Source organism: Balaenoptera acutorostrata, chromosome 2, assembly GCF_949987535.1.
Source record: "Balaenoptera acutorostrata chromosome 2, mBalAcu1.1, whole genome shotgun sequence".
Taxonomy (NCBI): domain Eukaryota; kingdom Metazoa; phylum Chordata; class Mammalia; order Artiodactyla; family Balaenopteridae; genus Balaenoptera; species Balaenoptera acutorostrata.
In genome coordinates this window covers 155604281-155620791 of record NC_080065.1, presented here as the reverse complement: position 1 = coordinate 155620791, position 16511 = coordinate 155604281, and the positions used below count along the sequence as shown (strand labels likewise).

General features: G+C 43.4%; 1 protein-coding gene across 1 annotated transcript in view; it reads right to left on the bottom strand.

Moving 5' to 3' along the window:
* Positions 1 to 16511, bottom strand: part of DOCK2 (dedicator of cytokinesis 2) — a 418871-nt gene that overhangs the window by 312509 nt on the left and 89851 nt on the right. The window contains exon 24 of the mRNA XM_028163781.2: positions 2509 to 2617. Coding sequence (XP_028019582.2) covers positions 2509 to 2617 — 109 coding nt within the window. The remainder of the gene's footprint in view (positions 1 to 2508; positions 2618 to 16511) is intronic.

Sequence of the window (16511 nt, the reverse complement as noted above, 5' to 3'; positions counted from 1 at the left end):
CTGCAGAAGATCTCTTGTGTGGGGTTTGCTAACATCAAATGGCCTTGACTCCTTTCCCCTCATCGGCCCACTCCTGGCACCCTAAAACAGCATGCAGTTTTTTTCAAATGGTATTGCTCTCTGTATTTGAATATGACTTTACATTCTTCTTTGACAACTTTTCAACAACCACAGGAATAGATAGAGAGCATCACTGATTTTATGTAACTCCTAGAAGCTAAATTTGACCCTTAAAGTAAATTTAAAAAGAGACAAAGTCCCTTTCCATGACTTCAGGCTAGAAATCCATAAGGAGAAACCAGCATAACCTGGAAAACAAGACATTTCTAACACAGTTACCCAGACAATAAGAACCTAGGTCCTTATTGACTCATGCCAGAGCCATAATAATCCTATTAGCTCTCTGCATTTTCATAGCATTTTATAATTGGCTCTTTTGCAGACAATGTTTATCTGATCCAAACAGTGAAGTTTTATAGATGAGGAAACAGAGACACTGAGAAGTTAAATCCAGGGTAAAATCATATTGCTGATCAAGAAGAACATTCTGTTGACCCAGGTCTCCTCAGGACCAGAAATTCTCCTGGCTCATCTTTCTGCTTCCTTGCTTCCTTCTTTTTTTCCTCCTTTCTTTCCCTACCTTCTTGTTCCCTCTGCCCTTTATTCCTTCTCCCCAAATACCTGTAGTTCATCACAGGGAAAGAGGTGCTGAAATTGGAAAGGGTGGCTCTAGGATGGCTTATTCCCTTGTCTTTCTCAAGGTCATGCGGTCTCTCTCCTGGCACCTCTGCTTCTCTGGGGCATCTACTCCGTTTTCCTCCCCACCAACCGGCTTCCTCTGTTTGTCCATCGTTTCTGCTCCCTCACACTTCAGCTTCCTTGGAGCCTGTTTCAGACCTGATGCACTGCCACAGCCTCTCTCACTGCAGCCGGGCATCCTCAGCTCTCACCGGATACCCTAACACTGCGTGGCCTCTCCCTGGAAATCAGCTGCTTCCAGTGTGATATCAGTGTGAAGAGGTGTGGAAATCACTCTGCCTCCAGGGTGATAGGCTCTGGCTCTTGTCATATGTCTTCATGCTGCCCCCTGCTCCCGTTATTCCCTTTGCTTTGAAATGATGAGGGTTTGAGGGAGAGGGAAGACTTAAAAAAAAAAAAGAGACTAGCAAGAGGGAAGAGAAGGTGAAAACTGTAAGACTGCAGTCCCAACTCACTTCAGAGAAAACAACCATATCCCCAGCAGGTGCTAAATATGTAGTACAAAGAACAGTGTAATGTAGCAGCTCAGAGCACGGTTTTAGAGCCAGGCAGAAAGAGATCTGGATCCCAGCTACACCCCTTAGTGCATAGGAGCCCTTCAATTTCCTTATCTATAAAACGGAGATCTTAACACCTATTCCGAGGGTTATTCATTCAACAGATATTTATCAAGCAACAACTAGGTATTAGGACTGTTCTAGGTGCTGAGGATACAAAGATGAACAAGACAAAGCTCCCCTCTAAGGAAGCCATTAGCAGAGTGATTCCCAAACTTTGCTTCATACTAAAATCAAGTTGGGAGATTTTTAGACTCCCTTTTCCCTGGTCACACTCCACACTAATTAAATTAGAATGTTTGCTGGTGGCAGTCAGTCATCAGAATTTATTCAAGATCCTCAAGTGATTTTAATATGCAAAGTTTGGAATCCATCATGTCAGCAGCAAACACTCCCCAGACAGACTTCTGCCTTCGCCTCCTCACCTGCATTCTGGCTGAACTAGTACCTCATTCATTCTAACCAGAGGCTGGGCAACCCCAGGCATAGCTAGCAAGTATTTAAATTAGCAATTAAAAAGAAAACTCTGATCAAAAGAAGAGGAAGTACTCTGCATTAACTCACTGGTTTAAATCAATGTGTTTGGGTTTTCTTCTCCCTAACTCATGAGGCGGCCCTTCCCGAACACCTGTGAATAAATGCTGTGAAAGGAAGTCTCCCTGAAACAGCCTCTTCACTCAGCCTCTTGGCTGCTAAACTCATTCTCAAACATGGGGTTAGACTTCAAGGTTTCTCAAAGATTTACAGAGTTTGTAGGTCATGGACCACTAAATTAGAGGACCCATTTTCTCCAAAGTATCTCTTGTTTACTGAGGAGATTCTCACCCCAAAAGGGGAGCTCAGTTTATGGTGTGGAGAATAAAAAGTGGACGATTTAAGAGACTGCCAGCTTAACTACTCTCAGCACTAGAAGTGGATCGGGTTTGACCTACTTCCTTCCAGGGAGCAAAAGCTTCAGAGTTATTTAAGAAGAGGCACCACTACCTTCATGGGAAACGAACAATAAATATGCCATCTCCTGCTCCGAGGAGCCCTTGGTGTTCACGATCCTTACACCACAGGGCCAGCCCAGGCCTTCAATTAACACACGGCTGCGTATTCAAGCAGAAGTAGACATTATCTCACCATGCTGTTATCTATCAGATGACCAAGGGAAAAGACAGATTTTTTTTCTTTGGTAGTGTAAACCAACCTGCAAAAGGATGGTTGTTTTATATTGACTTTTCATCAAGTTGTTGATGGATTCAAAGAGCCGTCTCATGGATTCTTCAAACTCCATCTGTTCCTTGCCTTCGTAAAGCCTGAAAGAAGACACATCTGAGTCATTTCTCAAGCCAACAGGCAATACCTTTGAAAGTGTGTGCCAGCCACAAACTTCATTTGAAATTGAAGAGACAGGGGTGGAGATAGGGACTTAAGGGGACGGGGGTTGATTTGGCAGTCGCTGCTTGCGTAAGCCACTCAGGGGAAACCCAGGTCCACACACAGAACAGGTACCATCCAACCGACTCAGCACAATAAACTGACTCGGCATAATAAACCACCCCCCTCCTGCCTTTTTTTAAACCCTGAAGGACCTCAAAGGAATGAAACTCATCCAAGCTGAGGGGACCTTAATAATTTCATCCTTCTGCAAGAATCAGAGGGAGACTGTGGTCATCAGATTTTCAAAGTATCTTGGAAGCATCAAGGAGAAATATTTTCAAATACACTTCCCCTTAGCCACTGCCCGCTTGTCGGATGAGTATAGTTGTGTCTGTTCCACATCAGGGGCCGTCATTTTCCCTGTCCTCTTACTTCAGGAGTGTACTTGATACCTAATTTTAAACTTTTTTGCCTCTGATTATAAAGGCCCTACATTGATATTGTAAAAAAAAAAAAAAAAATGCATTACTTATGAAGTGAGACTCCTCATTAATCCTACCATAAAATTAGCAACCGTTAAGGATGGATATCCTTGCAGAGATTTTCAAGGCCTGTCTAATATATACATGTGACTTTTTATAGAAACCATCCCCTTGTATAAAATCAGTCTCCAGGCCCCTGAGTCTCAGTGCCCTCGTGGCCCAGCCTTGGAGTGTCGTTCAGCCCAAGGCCTCTCCAAACAAGCTTTTATTGCCGATGGGTGAAAACTCTGCAGCCTCATCTGTGGCATCCTGGGTGAAACACAGAGAAGGGCGCTTCTGTCTCCCATTCAGATAAAGAGGGTCTCCTGTCACAGCCCTACACAGACAGACACCACTGAACTGCCAGCTGCCGTGAAGGTGCTTTCCGCAGATAAAACGCCGACACACTTACAGGGTGTATTTGCTCCATCAATCACCAGTCGAGCGGTCCATCACAGCCACCTCAGCGCTGTCTCCACTCAATCCCCCACCCATGCTCTCGCCCCTCTTTTCTGCTTCTCTCCTACCTCCTTCCTCTGTCTTTAAGTGTGTGTCTCTCTGTTCTTCTTCTTCTGAATATCATTCACTTTGTCTCTCTGTCAGTCTCTAGGTGTACCTCTGCTTTTCTCTCTCTTTGACTTTATCTCTCTTTCTTCTGTCTTAGTCACTCTCTGTGTCTCCTTCTCTTCTTTTTTCGTAAGTAGCCCCTTCCTAAGAGCCTCCTGAAGTAAGAAGCTTAAGGGGAAGTCAATGACGGATGTTTCAATCCATTACAGGGATCCGGAAATTGCTGCTGACTTTCTGGGTATCTACTTCAAGGTCATAGAGACAAGGCTGTGAGAGGAGCCAGGAGTCCTAAGCCTTCTCTCCTTCTCTGTCCCCACCCATCTCATTCCTCCTTCTCCTCTTCCCTTCTCCCCTCTCCTACACCACTCAGTCCTGAACACAGAGATGTTCTGCCATAGACGATGTGCTTTGGAGTCAGCTTGGGTTCCAATCTCCACTCTGCCCAGTACTAACTGAAGACCTTATAAATAACAGCAAACATCACAGAGTATCACTCTGCCCCAGGCACTGTCTGTATTATTAAATCACATACCCTCATCACCACACCACGGTAAGGGGCCCCATCCTTATCCCCATTTTACAGATTGGTGACTTAAGCAACATGCCCAAGGACTCTGCACCAGTAAGTGTTGGAGCCAGAATTCAAACCTGGCCATCGGCTCCTGAGCCCGCCCTCTCAATCATTTCGTAGACCACTGTGCTCAATGCTTTACTACCTCTCTTAATTCCTACAAGCCTCAGTTTCTCACCTGCAAATGCAGGCTGTAACAGCCCTGTGTCCAGGGATTATGAGGAGCCCAGCTCACATGGGACGTGCTTGACACACGCTGGGCCCTGGTAAATGCTAGCCATTGTCTTGCTGTTGTTAATTGTTGGAGTATTACACAGATAAAGACATAAAAAACTCTCAGTAGGTTGAGACTTGCCCAAATCCCATCAAAGTGGAAAAGATGAGACCAGGTCTGGCAGGGAGGAAGGGAGGGTCTGAATTCAAAGTGGTGATGCTTTCCCTGTGAGAAGGTGCTGTGAGCTTTTCTTTGTGCCCAAAGCTAAGCTAATGGACGGTCCAACCCCCAGGGCTTTTGCCTTGAAATCCCTTGCTCTTTCCTCTAGCCACAGCTGCCTGAAAACATGTAATAAGCGACATCGTAATTCCTGTTCCTGGTCTATGGTGTCTCCCTCCCACATTTAACACCCAGACGTGGCTGCCCATGGTGAGCTCACCATTATTTACATCATTATTTACCATGTATGGACTTTCTCTGTAAGGCATACTTATTTGTATACTTGTGGCCGTATGTGTGTGTGGCTTAGGGGGTGGGCGGAGGGGATCCCACCAGGTCCTCTTCTTGGGAACCACTGGTACTGCCAACAAAAATGGTCTCCAGCAGCTTTCTCCTGCTGGTGACCCTACCCACCTCCCCACCCGCAGCCCACCTCCCATAACTGAATGGTCCCATGGCAGCTCCCTCTCTGGAATTCATCATTCTTAACAGAGAAACACAGAAATGGGCTTTGTTGGGAGTCATCTTAAGGCAGTGCTCCAGGAGGAAAGTTCATGAACTCCTGCTGAAGAGATCTTTGAGGCTACCCTGGTTCTTGACATCCCTGTGTCTGGTTATTTAACTCTTCTTGGATTTTATAAGCTGCACAAATATGCCTCCAATAAACTCCCTTTTTTTTTTTTTTTGCTTAGACTAGGCCTGGTTGGATTAGTTGAAACTCCTGTCCAGTCAGAACTCTGCAGGGTGAGACGGGTTTCTTCCTGCAGCTCCCTGGGGTTCTAAACCAAGAGCTGCTGGGAATGCCAGTGAGCACTGGGCCCATGCTCCCTATTGTACAGATGAAGAGACTGAGGGCCTGAGTGCGGAGCTGACTCAGCTTCATTACCATCTTTTAGAGGTTATTTGACTGAGGTGGGAAGGAAAAGAGACTTTTAGGCTGTAAAATCAAGTCGAGGCTTTCCACTCAAATTTAAACTTAGGAAACTGAATTTAATTTCTACCAGCAAGACATGTGATTTGCTCTAGGTCACAGACTGCACCAGTGGCATAGCTAGACTCAGAACTCAGCATTCTTCTCCTTCTATGCTCTGAGAACCTAACAGCGCAGCACAGGTGACACAGATCTTATGAGGCCAAGACTGGGGTACCTGCCTCCCTGGGAATACAAGCTGCTCCCTGGTATTCACGTCACAAGTTAAGTACCTTAACACCACACTCTAGTCAAGGGAAGGAAATACATTCTATACCTGCTGAAGTTTTATAGAGGGTAAAAACAATTCTGTTGGGGAAATGGCTTGCGTTTTACAGTTGACTACATCATTAAGCAAAATCGTTGCAGTCTTATCAATTGTGTGTGTGTGTGTGTGTGTGTGTGTGTGTTAATTTTTAAGCCTGGGCTTTTATTTGGTGGGAATGGGAAGAACAGTTGAAGAAAATGACTACAGTTGGGAAGAAGAAAGGAAGCAAAAAACTATTTAGTGTAAAGAGCTTTGCTGTCTAGCTAGACTCCTCCATAGACTGGCTGTTTGGCCTCAGACAAATTACATCTCCGAATCTTACCTTCCTTGTTGATAAAACAGAGATATAATGCTCATTCGAAGGGTTATTTTAAGGTAAAAAAAATGAGATAATGCATCTCAAGTGCTTAGTACTATAGCTGGCACTTAATAAGTGTTAAGTAAATATCAGTAATTCTTGTTGTTGATTCCTAAGCACAGAAGTGATCATACTGGCAAACTCTCTGATCTGAGTGTACGTAAATAAAAGGAATATTTCTTAGAAGGAGTGACTAAGGAAAAAAAAATACATAAAGTCTTTAGATTATGTGGAAGAAATAAACTGATGGCGGTTGGGGGGTGGGGAGGGCATTCAGCACCATGGGACCTCCCCTGAGAAGCATAAGGAGAAAAGAAAAATAATGTCTTGTCTATCTGCAAGGCTTTAAATGTGGCCTTGAAGTCAAGGGCACAACAGATGTAGTTTCAAGGTCCTTCTTTAACACTTGTTCTCTGTATATAGCTTCAGGAGGGAAACATTTTTTCTGGCTTCAGAGCACCTAGAAAACAGCTGATTCTGCCAAGGGACGAATTATTGAAGGGCCCAAAGGCCCTGACCACAAGAAAAACTGGAACAACCTGCGAGGCGCTGTTCTGGGGCATGCAAGTCCAACCACGGCAGGCACTCTGCTCCCAGGGCTAGGATAAATATAGCGATGCTCGGCTGGCATGTGATTCATTTAGGAGACACTGTGCACAGCTGAGCACTCACTAAATGCAAGTGGGGCCCCCCATGGAGTGTACAATGCCTTGCACCACCTTCTCCGTGCAGGTACATAAAGCCTCAGCCGAAAACGGAGACGCCAACCTCAGGCCAGCAGCCCAGGGAAGCAGAATCGAACCAAGGCAACCTCAGGCTGCAGAAAGCCAGGAGGAAGATTCACCTTAGAATCCAGGGTGGAGGATTTCCTGAGTACCGGCCCCTTTACATTTCTATACCTCATACCTCGGCCACTTCCAGCTCCCCTGAGCCACATTCCCAGGCATCCTCCTGATTTCCTACCCACCTCTTGGAAGCAACACAGACATTTAAGTAAGACTGTGTAGCTTCCAAACTCTGCTGTGACACCTGTCAGTTGGATGATCTTGGCTAAATTTCTTCATCTCTAGAAGGCTCAGTTTTCTCACTAGTAAAATGGTACTAGCCCCACACTGTTGTCCTACTTTAAAATAATGCATGTAAAGCAGTCAGCACAGTGCCTGGTGCAAAATTAACACTCAATAAATATTAGCTATTGTTATATAGTACCGCTGTTTTCTTCTGGATCCACTCCTTTTTGCTTTCTAAAGTCTTAAGAGGAAGAAATCAGCAACTTCATAAAAGCAACTGCCATTTATTGAGCACCCACTGTGTGCCAGGCACTGCAGTGGAGGTAAATAGGAGTAAGACTCAGTCCCTATCCCCAAGAAGTCATGAGGCAAACCGACAGGTAAATCATATATTGCCGTGTAGCGAGAAAAGCTGAACAATAAAAGTCTAATATTATTGTTGAGTGATTCCTAAGGTTCAGGCACTGTGCTCAGTTCTTCACATGGATTAGCTCGTTTGATAGGGGCTCTTATTATCTACATCTTACATATGAGAAAAGAAAACAAATTAAAGAGGCATGAACAAGGGGAGTGGAAGCTGAGAGGAGGGAGCAGGGGCTCCGCTGACACTGACCTCGGTGAGTCACCTACCTGAAGGCCCCTCTCAGCCCTCAGCACCTCGCCCCCCTCCCATGCCACCGCCACAGCCTGTCCCCCACCTCCCTCCTTCCTCCCAGAAGTCCTGGAAAGGCCCCCAGGATTAGACCTGGGCCTGGCTTGCCTCTGTCTCCCTTACCTGGTCACATCTTTTGCCTAAATTTGCTCTTGGCAAGACACACACCTGACTCATTTCACAAGTGCCTGGGAGCAAGACCAGATTCACTGGAAGCTTTTAAAAATGAAAATTCTATTTTAAATGTCTCCATGATCTTACACGGAACTGAGCAAAATTACTTAAATAATGAGATCTCACCACACCACTTTGTTACCTTGCCATACAAGTCAAGATACTTTTGTGTGCCCAGTGATGCCAGGACATGAGAAATACTGTAGAAGGGAGGCCACTTACCCAGTGAATTTCCTTAGATGAATGATATGCACTGCACACAGCATTTAATGCAGACTGTCACAATGCCTGAGGCTTCCCTGTTAGAATACTTCATTCTTTATCATCACCACATACTTGCCTGTCTTCTCCGCTGGAGTATAAGCTCCATGCAGGCAGAGATCAAGCCTATTTTGTCATAATATCCCCACGTCTAGCAATAGGCATGGAACAGCAAAAGTGAGTTTTAAGCAAACGCATCAACAAATGATAAATTATTAAATGAATGAACTTCAGCACCTTCAATGTGGCTGTACAGAAATGTCTTAGGAATCCACAGAACTCACAGCAGTTCAGCTACTTCTAACGGTACCTAAACAACATCGTGAGGATGGTATTAATAGTCATCTTCAGCTCTGCCACCTTTATTTTTTATCATAACTTTTACCACTAAGACGACTAATACTGTTAGCAGCTGCTACTTACTAAGCATTCACTAGGCACCAGGCACTATGCTAACCGCACAAGTTCACCCAGCTAGTAAATGGCAGAGTCAGGATTTCGAGCCGAGGAGTGTCCGGCTGCAAATTTCACTCCCTCAGCCACTAAACAATATACTGCTTCCTGGAGCAGAGCAAAGTAAGAGCAGATCACCGGGGCCAGAACAAGTCAGGTGGGTAGGAAAGCATCATTTGCCCCTGGGATGATATTCTGCAACTGTGTAGGGAAGTGAGATGGCTAGCTCTCACCTTTTTCTGTTCAGGCTCTAAATCCACGGTTACTTGGTTGGTATTCCCACCCCTGAGCCAATAATTCGCTCTATTACAGGAGGTGTAAATTAGTGACTTTACAAAGAGAACCATTAAGCCATTCGTGGTTTCAGAAGAGCAATTACTCTGGAAAATTCACAGCAGTCTAAGACCAGAACCTACCCACCTCTCTATTACCTCTCTGTCTCTGTCTGTGTGTCTCTGTGTCTCTTTCTCTTGTCTCTGTCTCTGTCTCTCTCTCTCCACATCCCAACCATTTGGGATAAAGAATAACTGTAGCCAAACCAGGAGCTGAGTCTGTCTGAAAATCATCCTTGCATTTATCGATCCTACTTATAGAAAGAAACCCTTCAGTGCACTCAGCAGGCACATTTAAATCACAGCAATAGGGCTGGAAAGGGGTCATGAAAGAGAGGGTCCCCTCTCTGGTTCCGCTCTTCCCCACGCGGTCATCGTCACCATCGCCACCCCCTCTCCCACCACCAAGGTCTATGGACCTGAAATGAATCAGAAATTGCAGATTAAGACATGGAATTTTGGTGCAATGAGCCTGGAGTGAGCTGCCCAGCTCAACAGTGGCCAGAGAAAATTTCATTTGAAGGGTAACAAAGTTGAAATGTAAGGAGTTATTCTCAGAAGAGAAAGAGTAAAGTTGTACCCTATTAGAAAGGAACTATACAAGGAAGGGCTAGGATAACTACAAAGTTGCCAGTGTGAATTGGCAAGCAGCTCTGGTGGCCAGAGAGTATTTCATGAAGACTTGATTGAATTGAATACTACCAGCAGTCCACAGGCAGGGCTCAGACCAGTTCCTGGTGCCAATCCTTTTGTCATTGACAAAATTATTTCTACTTGAGCTGTTACTTCTCCAGAATCTGACATTTGAGGTGGGATTGCCCCTTAGGGCAAACTGCAAAGAAGTTTCACTAAACAGTCTTCTTCCTGTAAATCACCCCAGGGAAGAAAGATTTGTAGATGAGAGGGAAAAAAAGGCAAACTCAACGTGTGGGTATCCTGTTTTGAAAAATGTCTAGAATGAACGCACAAAAATTAATGCAATCACTGGAGAAAAACTGCCTCAGGTAGAAGTGTAAACAGCTTAAATAAAAAAAAAATAGAAGTTAACAATATGGAAGAAATGAAAAAAAAACAATCCATCTAAAACATTCACTTTACTTTTAAAATATGGCAACCCTGTATAATAAATTAATAGTAAGTAGGTCATAAAATGCAGGCAAAAGCTAAGTTATGAATAGAGTGTGGTGTGCGCCCTGTGCCATCCTTCATTCTACTGAGAGGAGCTGCAACCTTTATGTAATTTGGCAGGAAGAACTAAATTGCCTAAGTCTGCACTTAGGTAAATTTCTCCATTAGCATGAAAAATGGTATTCAGGGTCTTTTCCCTCAATATAATTAGAAATTGAGTGTTCCCAAAACAATGTTCCTAAGGATAGAAACACACACACATACACACACACACACTTCCACGGTTTCAAGACATATAGAGAAAAATATAGATTACATCATCTACTTGAAAGAGAAGCTAAAACTCAGCAAAGTCCCTCCAGCTTTTTCTCTTCAGGCCAAGTTGGTCTAAAAAGTTTAGGTACTAAAAAGAAATTAGGTCTTGACTGCTTCTCTTACCATTTCTTCCTTTAGTTTTTTAATGACCTGGGAGGTGTCCTTGATATCTTTTCTTTTAATTTTATTGAAGTGTAGTTGATTTACAATGTCGGGTTAGTTTCAGGTGTACGGCATAATGATTCAGTATTTTTGCAAATTATACTCCATTAAAGGTTATTACAAGACAATGGGTATAGTTCTCTGTGCTATACGGTATATCCTTGCTTCTTATCTATTTTATATATAGTAGCTGTACCTGTTAATCTCATACCCCTAATTTGTCCCTCCCCCCCTTCCCTCTCCCCTTTGGTAACCACAAGTTCGTTTTCTATATCTGTAAGTCTGCTCCTGTTCTGCAAACACATTCATTCATATATTTTGTAGATTCTACATGTAAGTGATAACATACACAGTATTTGTCTTTCTCTTATTTTACTAAGCATAATATTCTCTGCATCATAACAGAAAAAAATTAAGTTGCAGAATGATTACACACATGTGCACACACAAACACGCACATACACACTTTGTAAAATCCGTACATTAAATTGATCATTTCATTACCTCTTAGAAAAGGGATTGTGTCAACAGTCTCCTTATACACTTTTATATTATATTCTGATTTTATAACAAGTAAATATTGCCTTTAATTTTAAAAAGATCTTTCTACTCTTTTTTGGAGGGTGGGGGTGGGGAGTGAATGTTTCTTGGCCTCCAGTTCCTTTCTACAACAATCCTTTTCCCCAGGGTCTTTCCTGAACTCCCTCATTCTCATCACGGGAACTAGAGCTGGAGCCAGGAGGTCTAGCTCGAGGCCATACAACTGGAGGCAGTTTTCCCTCTACAATCATAGAATCAAGATGTTGACTTCTCACTTACTTCCTGGTTCTTGGCATGGAGTGCAACTAGAGAAACACTTGCCTAAGAAATGTCCAGTCAGTATCACTCTGAACGGTGGTCATGCCAAAACCATCTAAACTTTGCCCTTTCAGCCTGTGGTTTCCCGAGAAGTGTAAGTAACCCCGGGCTACGTGATCTTGTTCCACTGAGAGCCTTGACATTTGGTGTGTAGAATTAAATAGAATTTTTAACATTTTCTTTAATAATGGTGCTGGTTTGAAAAATGCATGTGCAGTAAAACTCTTTTGTTTTGAAATCTGGGAACACCTGAGGAAGTGTCGAGTCCAAACACGGTAAGGTTTGCATTACTGGAAACGTCAGTCGAGTGGTAGGATGGCTGAGGGCCAGAGAAGTTGCCAGGAGAGGGCAGTGTGGCAGAAAGACCAGTGGTCTGTGTCCCCGGACTGAATTCTAGAACAGATGTCAGCACCATTGTTGTGTTGTCACCTTTAGCAGGTCACATCACTCTGGGCGCTGGGTCCCTCATCTCTAAGTAGACCACATTATCATTGAGGGAAACCTCCAGGATTCCTAATTGGCTTCTACTCTCAAAGAGTCAGGATGGGGTATGACAATCATCCAAGACCAAGCCTGCTCACACTGCAGAGTTCCCCAGCATGACATGGCCTCACAGCTGCCCAAGCCAGAGCCTGGGGTAAGAAGGGGTGGATCTTGAAGAGCCTGAGGGTCATTCAGTCATCAAACCCCATTAATTCCACCTCCCCAAACCATTTTTTTCCAGCTTTATTGAGATATAATTAACATATGATACTGTGTAAGTTTAAGGTGTACAACGTGATAACGTGATACAAGTATATGTTGCAGAAGCATTGCCACAATAACGTTGGTTAACACATCCATCACCTCACAAAATTACAATTGTGTGTGTGTGTGCGTGTGTGTGTTGAGAACATCTAAGACATACTCTGTTAGCAACTTTCCAGTACATGATACAGTATTGTTAACTACAGTCACCAAAGCCATTTACTATCCTTCATCCTCATCGGCACCATCTTCATCCAAGTCCCCATCACCTCTCACCTGTAGAGGTTTCTGATCCACCTCCCTTCCTTCACTCTTACTTCCTTTCAATCCATTTTCTACACATTGGCCAGAGGGACCATTTTAAAAACACAAATGTGATCATACCATTCACTTGTTCATAATCTCTTATTTTTTTTTTTTTTTTTTACTGTATAGCACAGGGAACTATATTCAATATCTTGTAATAAACTATAATGGAAAAGAACTGAAAAAGAATACAGAGATATACATATATATATGTATAACCGAATCACTCTGCTATACACCTGAAATCAACACAATATTGTAAATCAACTACACTTTAAAAAAAAAAAAAAAGAGTCAGTATAGCTCCCAATTTCCCTCAGGATATTGTCTAAATGCCATGGCCTGACCTTCAAGGATCGTCAAGATCTGTCTCTTCCTGTCCCTCCAGGCAATCTACTGCTACTCTAATCCCTCCATCACTGAATTCCAGTCACTTCTGCCTTTCCACAGCTCAACTGAGTCAAGTTCTCTACTGTCTCAGGGACCTCCCTCCAGCTTTCTTTTCACCAGTTACACCCTCCTCCTCTTTACCTGCCAACTCCTACTCATCACTCAGGTCACAGACGGCACTTCCTCCAGGACACCTCCCTGACTTCATGATGAGATATGATCTCCTTGTTACATGCTCTCAAGGCACCTCACACACACATGTCTCTTAATTTCATATGCGCCCACATGACTACCTGCTTAATGACTCCCTTCCCACCTAGACTAAAAATCCCACGACTAGGCTTGAGTATCTCCGATCCATTGTCGCATTTCCAGTGCTTAGCAGAGTGGTCTAGTGGCTACTCAATAAATATTTGTCGGGTAAACACTTGATCGCTAATGCAAACCAAAACCTTGACCACTAGACAAATGCTTCAACGACACAGAAACGTTCATTATCAAGTCAAGGGCTTAAAAAGAAGGACCAAGTTTTAGGTGTGCTAAATGTGCTAAATCAGCACAGTGTGCTGATGCTTAATGTAAGGAAGAATAAATGCTGAGTTACAGGCCTTTTAGAAGCTGTATGCTCAGAGGGAAATTAGATTTCCAGGCCTGGGATGACCTGTGAATTAGTTACAAGGCACACGTTCCTCCCGCCCCATGGGTACCTCCAAAATGAAAAATGGCACAGTTCCAGGTCAGAGAAGCAGGACATGCAGTGTGTGTAGCAGACCAAAGCTCCCGGGCAGGGCCCTCAACAGGCTCTCTACTGGTTTCTGGGGTTTGGGAGAGGCCACCTTCTAACATGTATTACAATGGAGGAGGCACCAGATTATCACATTAAATCATATCAGAAGAGGAAATGCTGATCACAGAAGAGGGGTCCTGATCCAAAGAGGTGAGCTTTAAAACCCAGGGCTGCATTTCAGTCACCAGACCTTGATGACCCAGCTGTGAGTACCTGGTTTAAAACCAAACACAGAGAGCAAGCCATGAGGGACGAGGGAAGGGAAAACTAATAAATGATGGACTCTCTAAAGTCTAGGAAAAGGACACTTTTACTTGGCTTGAGCAGTTATGTTTAAGGTTTCCATTAGATAATTACTTCAACTAATAAATATTGGTTGATCACCTACTATGCACCAATCATTGTGCTATCAAGGAATTTATAAGGAGAAACAAAAATCAACCCCTAAATATGTAAAATGGCAGCTATGATATGTATTTGGGTGTCAATTTTTATTTCTCTTTCCAAATTCCTTGATAGCACAGTAATTGATGTATAATAGGTGCTCAACAAATATTTATTTGTGATACATACTTGAAAGACAAAATACATGGGCAATAAGAATTTAAAGAGATTTGACCTAGCCAGAAAATACAGGGATAGGTTCCCTGAGGGAGCGATGCTTGAGGTGACCCAGGAAAGGAGAATAAGAAAGAACTAGGAGAAAAGGAGAAAAAAGGCCATTCCATCCACAGGTCAGCAAGCACACGGGCCCTGCAGCAGAAGGGAGCCGAGTGGGTCAGAGGGACTGAATGAAGGCCCCTGAATCCGGAGTGGAGAGAATCTGGGTAAGCCGGGTGAAAAGAGGCTGGCGGGCAGCCAAGACCGGACCCTCGCAGGTCACGTGAAGTTTTACCTTCATCCTAAGAGCAATGAGAAGAAATTAGAGGACTTTAAGAAGGTGAACACCTCAATCAGACCTGAAGTGTGGAAAGATCACTCTGGCTGCAGTGAAGTTTAAAGACTTCCACTTCTGACATTGTGGTGGACACAGTGCCCTAGAAAACCTCTCAATAAAAATGACTCCCAGGGCTTCCCTGGTGGCACAGTGGTTAAGAATCCACCTGCCAATGCAGGGGACACGGGTTTGAGCCCTGGTCTGGGAAGATCCCACATGCCGCGGAGCAACTAAACCCATGTGCCACAACTACTGAGCCTGCGCTCTAGAGCCCGTGAGCCACAACTACTGGGGCCTGCCAGCCACAACTCCTGAAGCCCACATGCCACAACTACTGAAGTTAACTGCTTGGGGAAGAGAAAGAATGAGATCAATCCTGGGGCCTGCATATTGGAGACCCTTGCAGTAAGCTGATACCCCAAATTGTTATACCTTCCTATAAAGGAGGGTGAGAAATAAATCTACTGCATGAAAGAAAACTTGGTGCTGGGTGAAGAAGGAAAACACATCTCCACTGAGATTTCTTAACCACAAGCCAGTCCTCACCTGGATTTTGTTTGTTTGTGGTTTTGTTTGTTTTTGTTTTTTCCAAATTCATGTGCCTCACTTCGATCCACAAAGAGAAATTTTAACTTAAAGAGGTCTCTGGTTGTTAGTGACCCCCACGTGAACAATGGAAGGAAATTCTGATTTTCTCTGGAAGAAAATAAAAAAACTTTAATTCAAGACTAAAAATACACAAGAACTGATAAAGTTGAAAGGGAAATAAGCTTTAAAAAATAATAATAACAACAAAATGCACAAGGACTCAAGGTCACCCAAAACAGAAACAGCAGAATCAGCCTCACAAAGAATCCCCCTATTGGAGTTATCCAGCAAAGAATATAAAATCTCATACTTAATGTGCTTCAAAATATAGAAAAGATGTTTGAAAATACAATCAAGAAACAAAAAAAAGTTAAAAAAAATTATATCTGAATAAGAACTCAATGGAATTTCTGAAAATAAATAATATAATGATTAAAATAAAAAATCTCATTCAATGAATCAAACAGCATATTAGATGTAGTTAAGAGGGAAACTGGTGAGCTGGAAAATAGGTTGAAAGAAATTAGCCAGAATGAACCCCAAAAACAAAAAGACAGAAAATATGAGAGTTTATGAGACATGGAGAATATGAGGTCTAACATATAATAACTGACATTTCAGAGAGATAATAGAATATAAGGGGAAAATGCAAAAATTAAAAAGAATGATGAATGAGAAATTTTATAGAACTGGTATTAAAAGTACCACACTCCAGGGCTTCCCTGGTGGCGCAGTGGTTGAGAATCTGCCTGCCAATGCAGGGGACACGGGTTCGAGCCCTGGTCTGGGAAGATCCCACATGCCACGGAGCAACTAGGCCCGTAAGCCACAACTGAGCCTGCGCGTCTGGAGCCTGTGCTCCGCAACAAGAGAGGCCACGACAGTGAGAGGCCCGCGCACCGCGATGAAGAGTGGCCCCCACTTGCCGCAACTGGAGAAAGCCCTGGCACAGAAACGAAGACCCAACACAGCCAAAAATAAATAATAAATAAATAATAAATAAATTAAAAAAAAAAAAAAAAAAAAGTACCACACTCCAGAA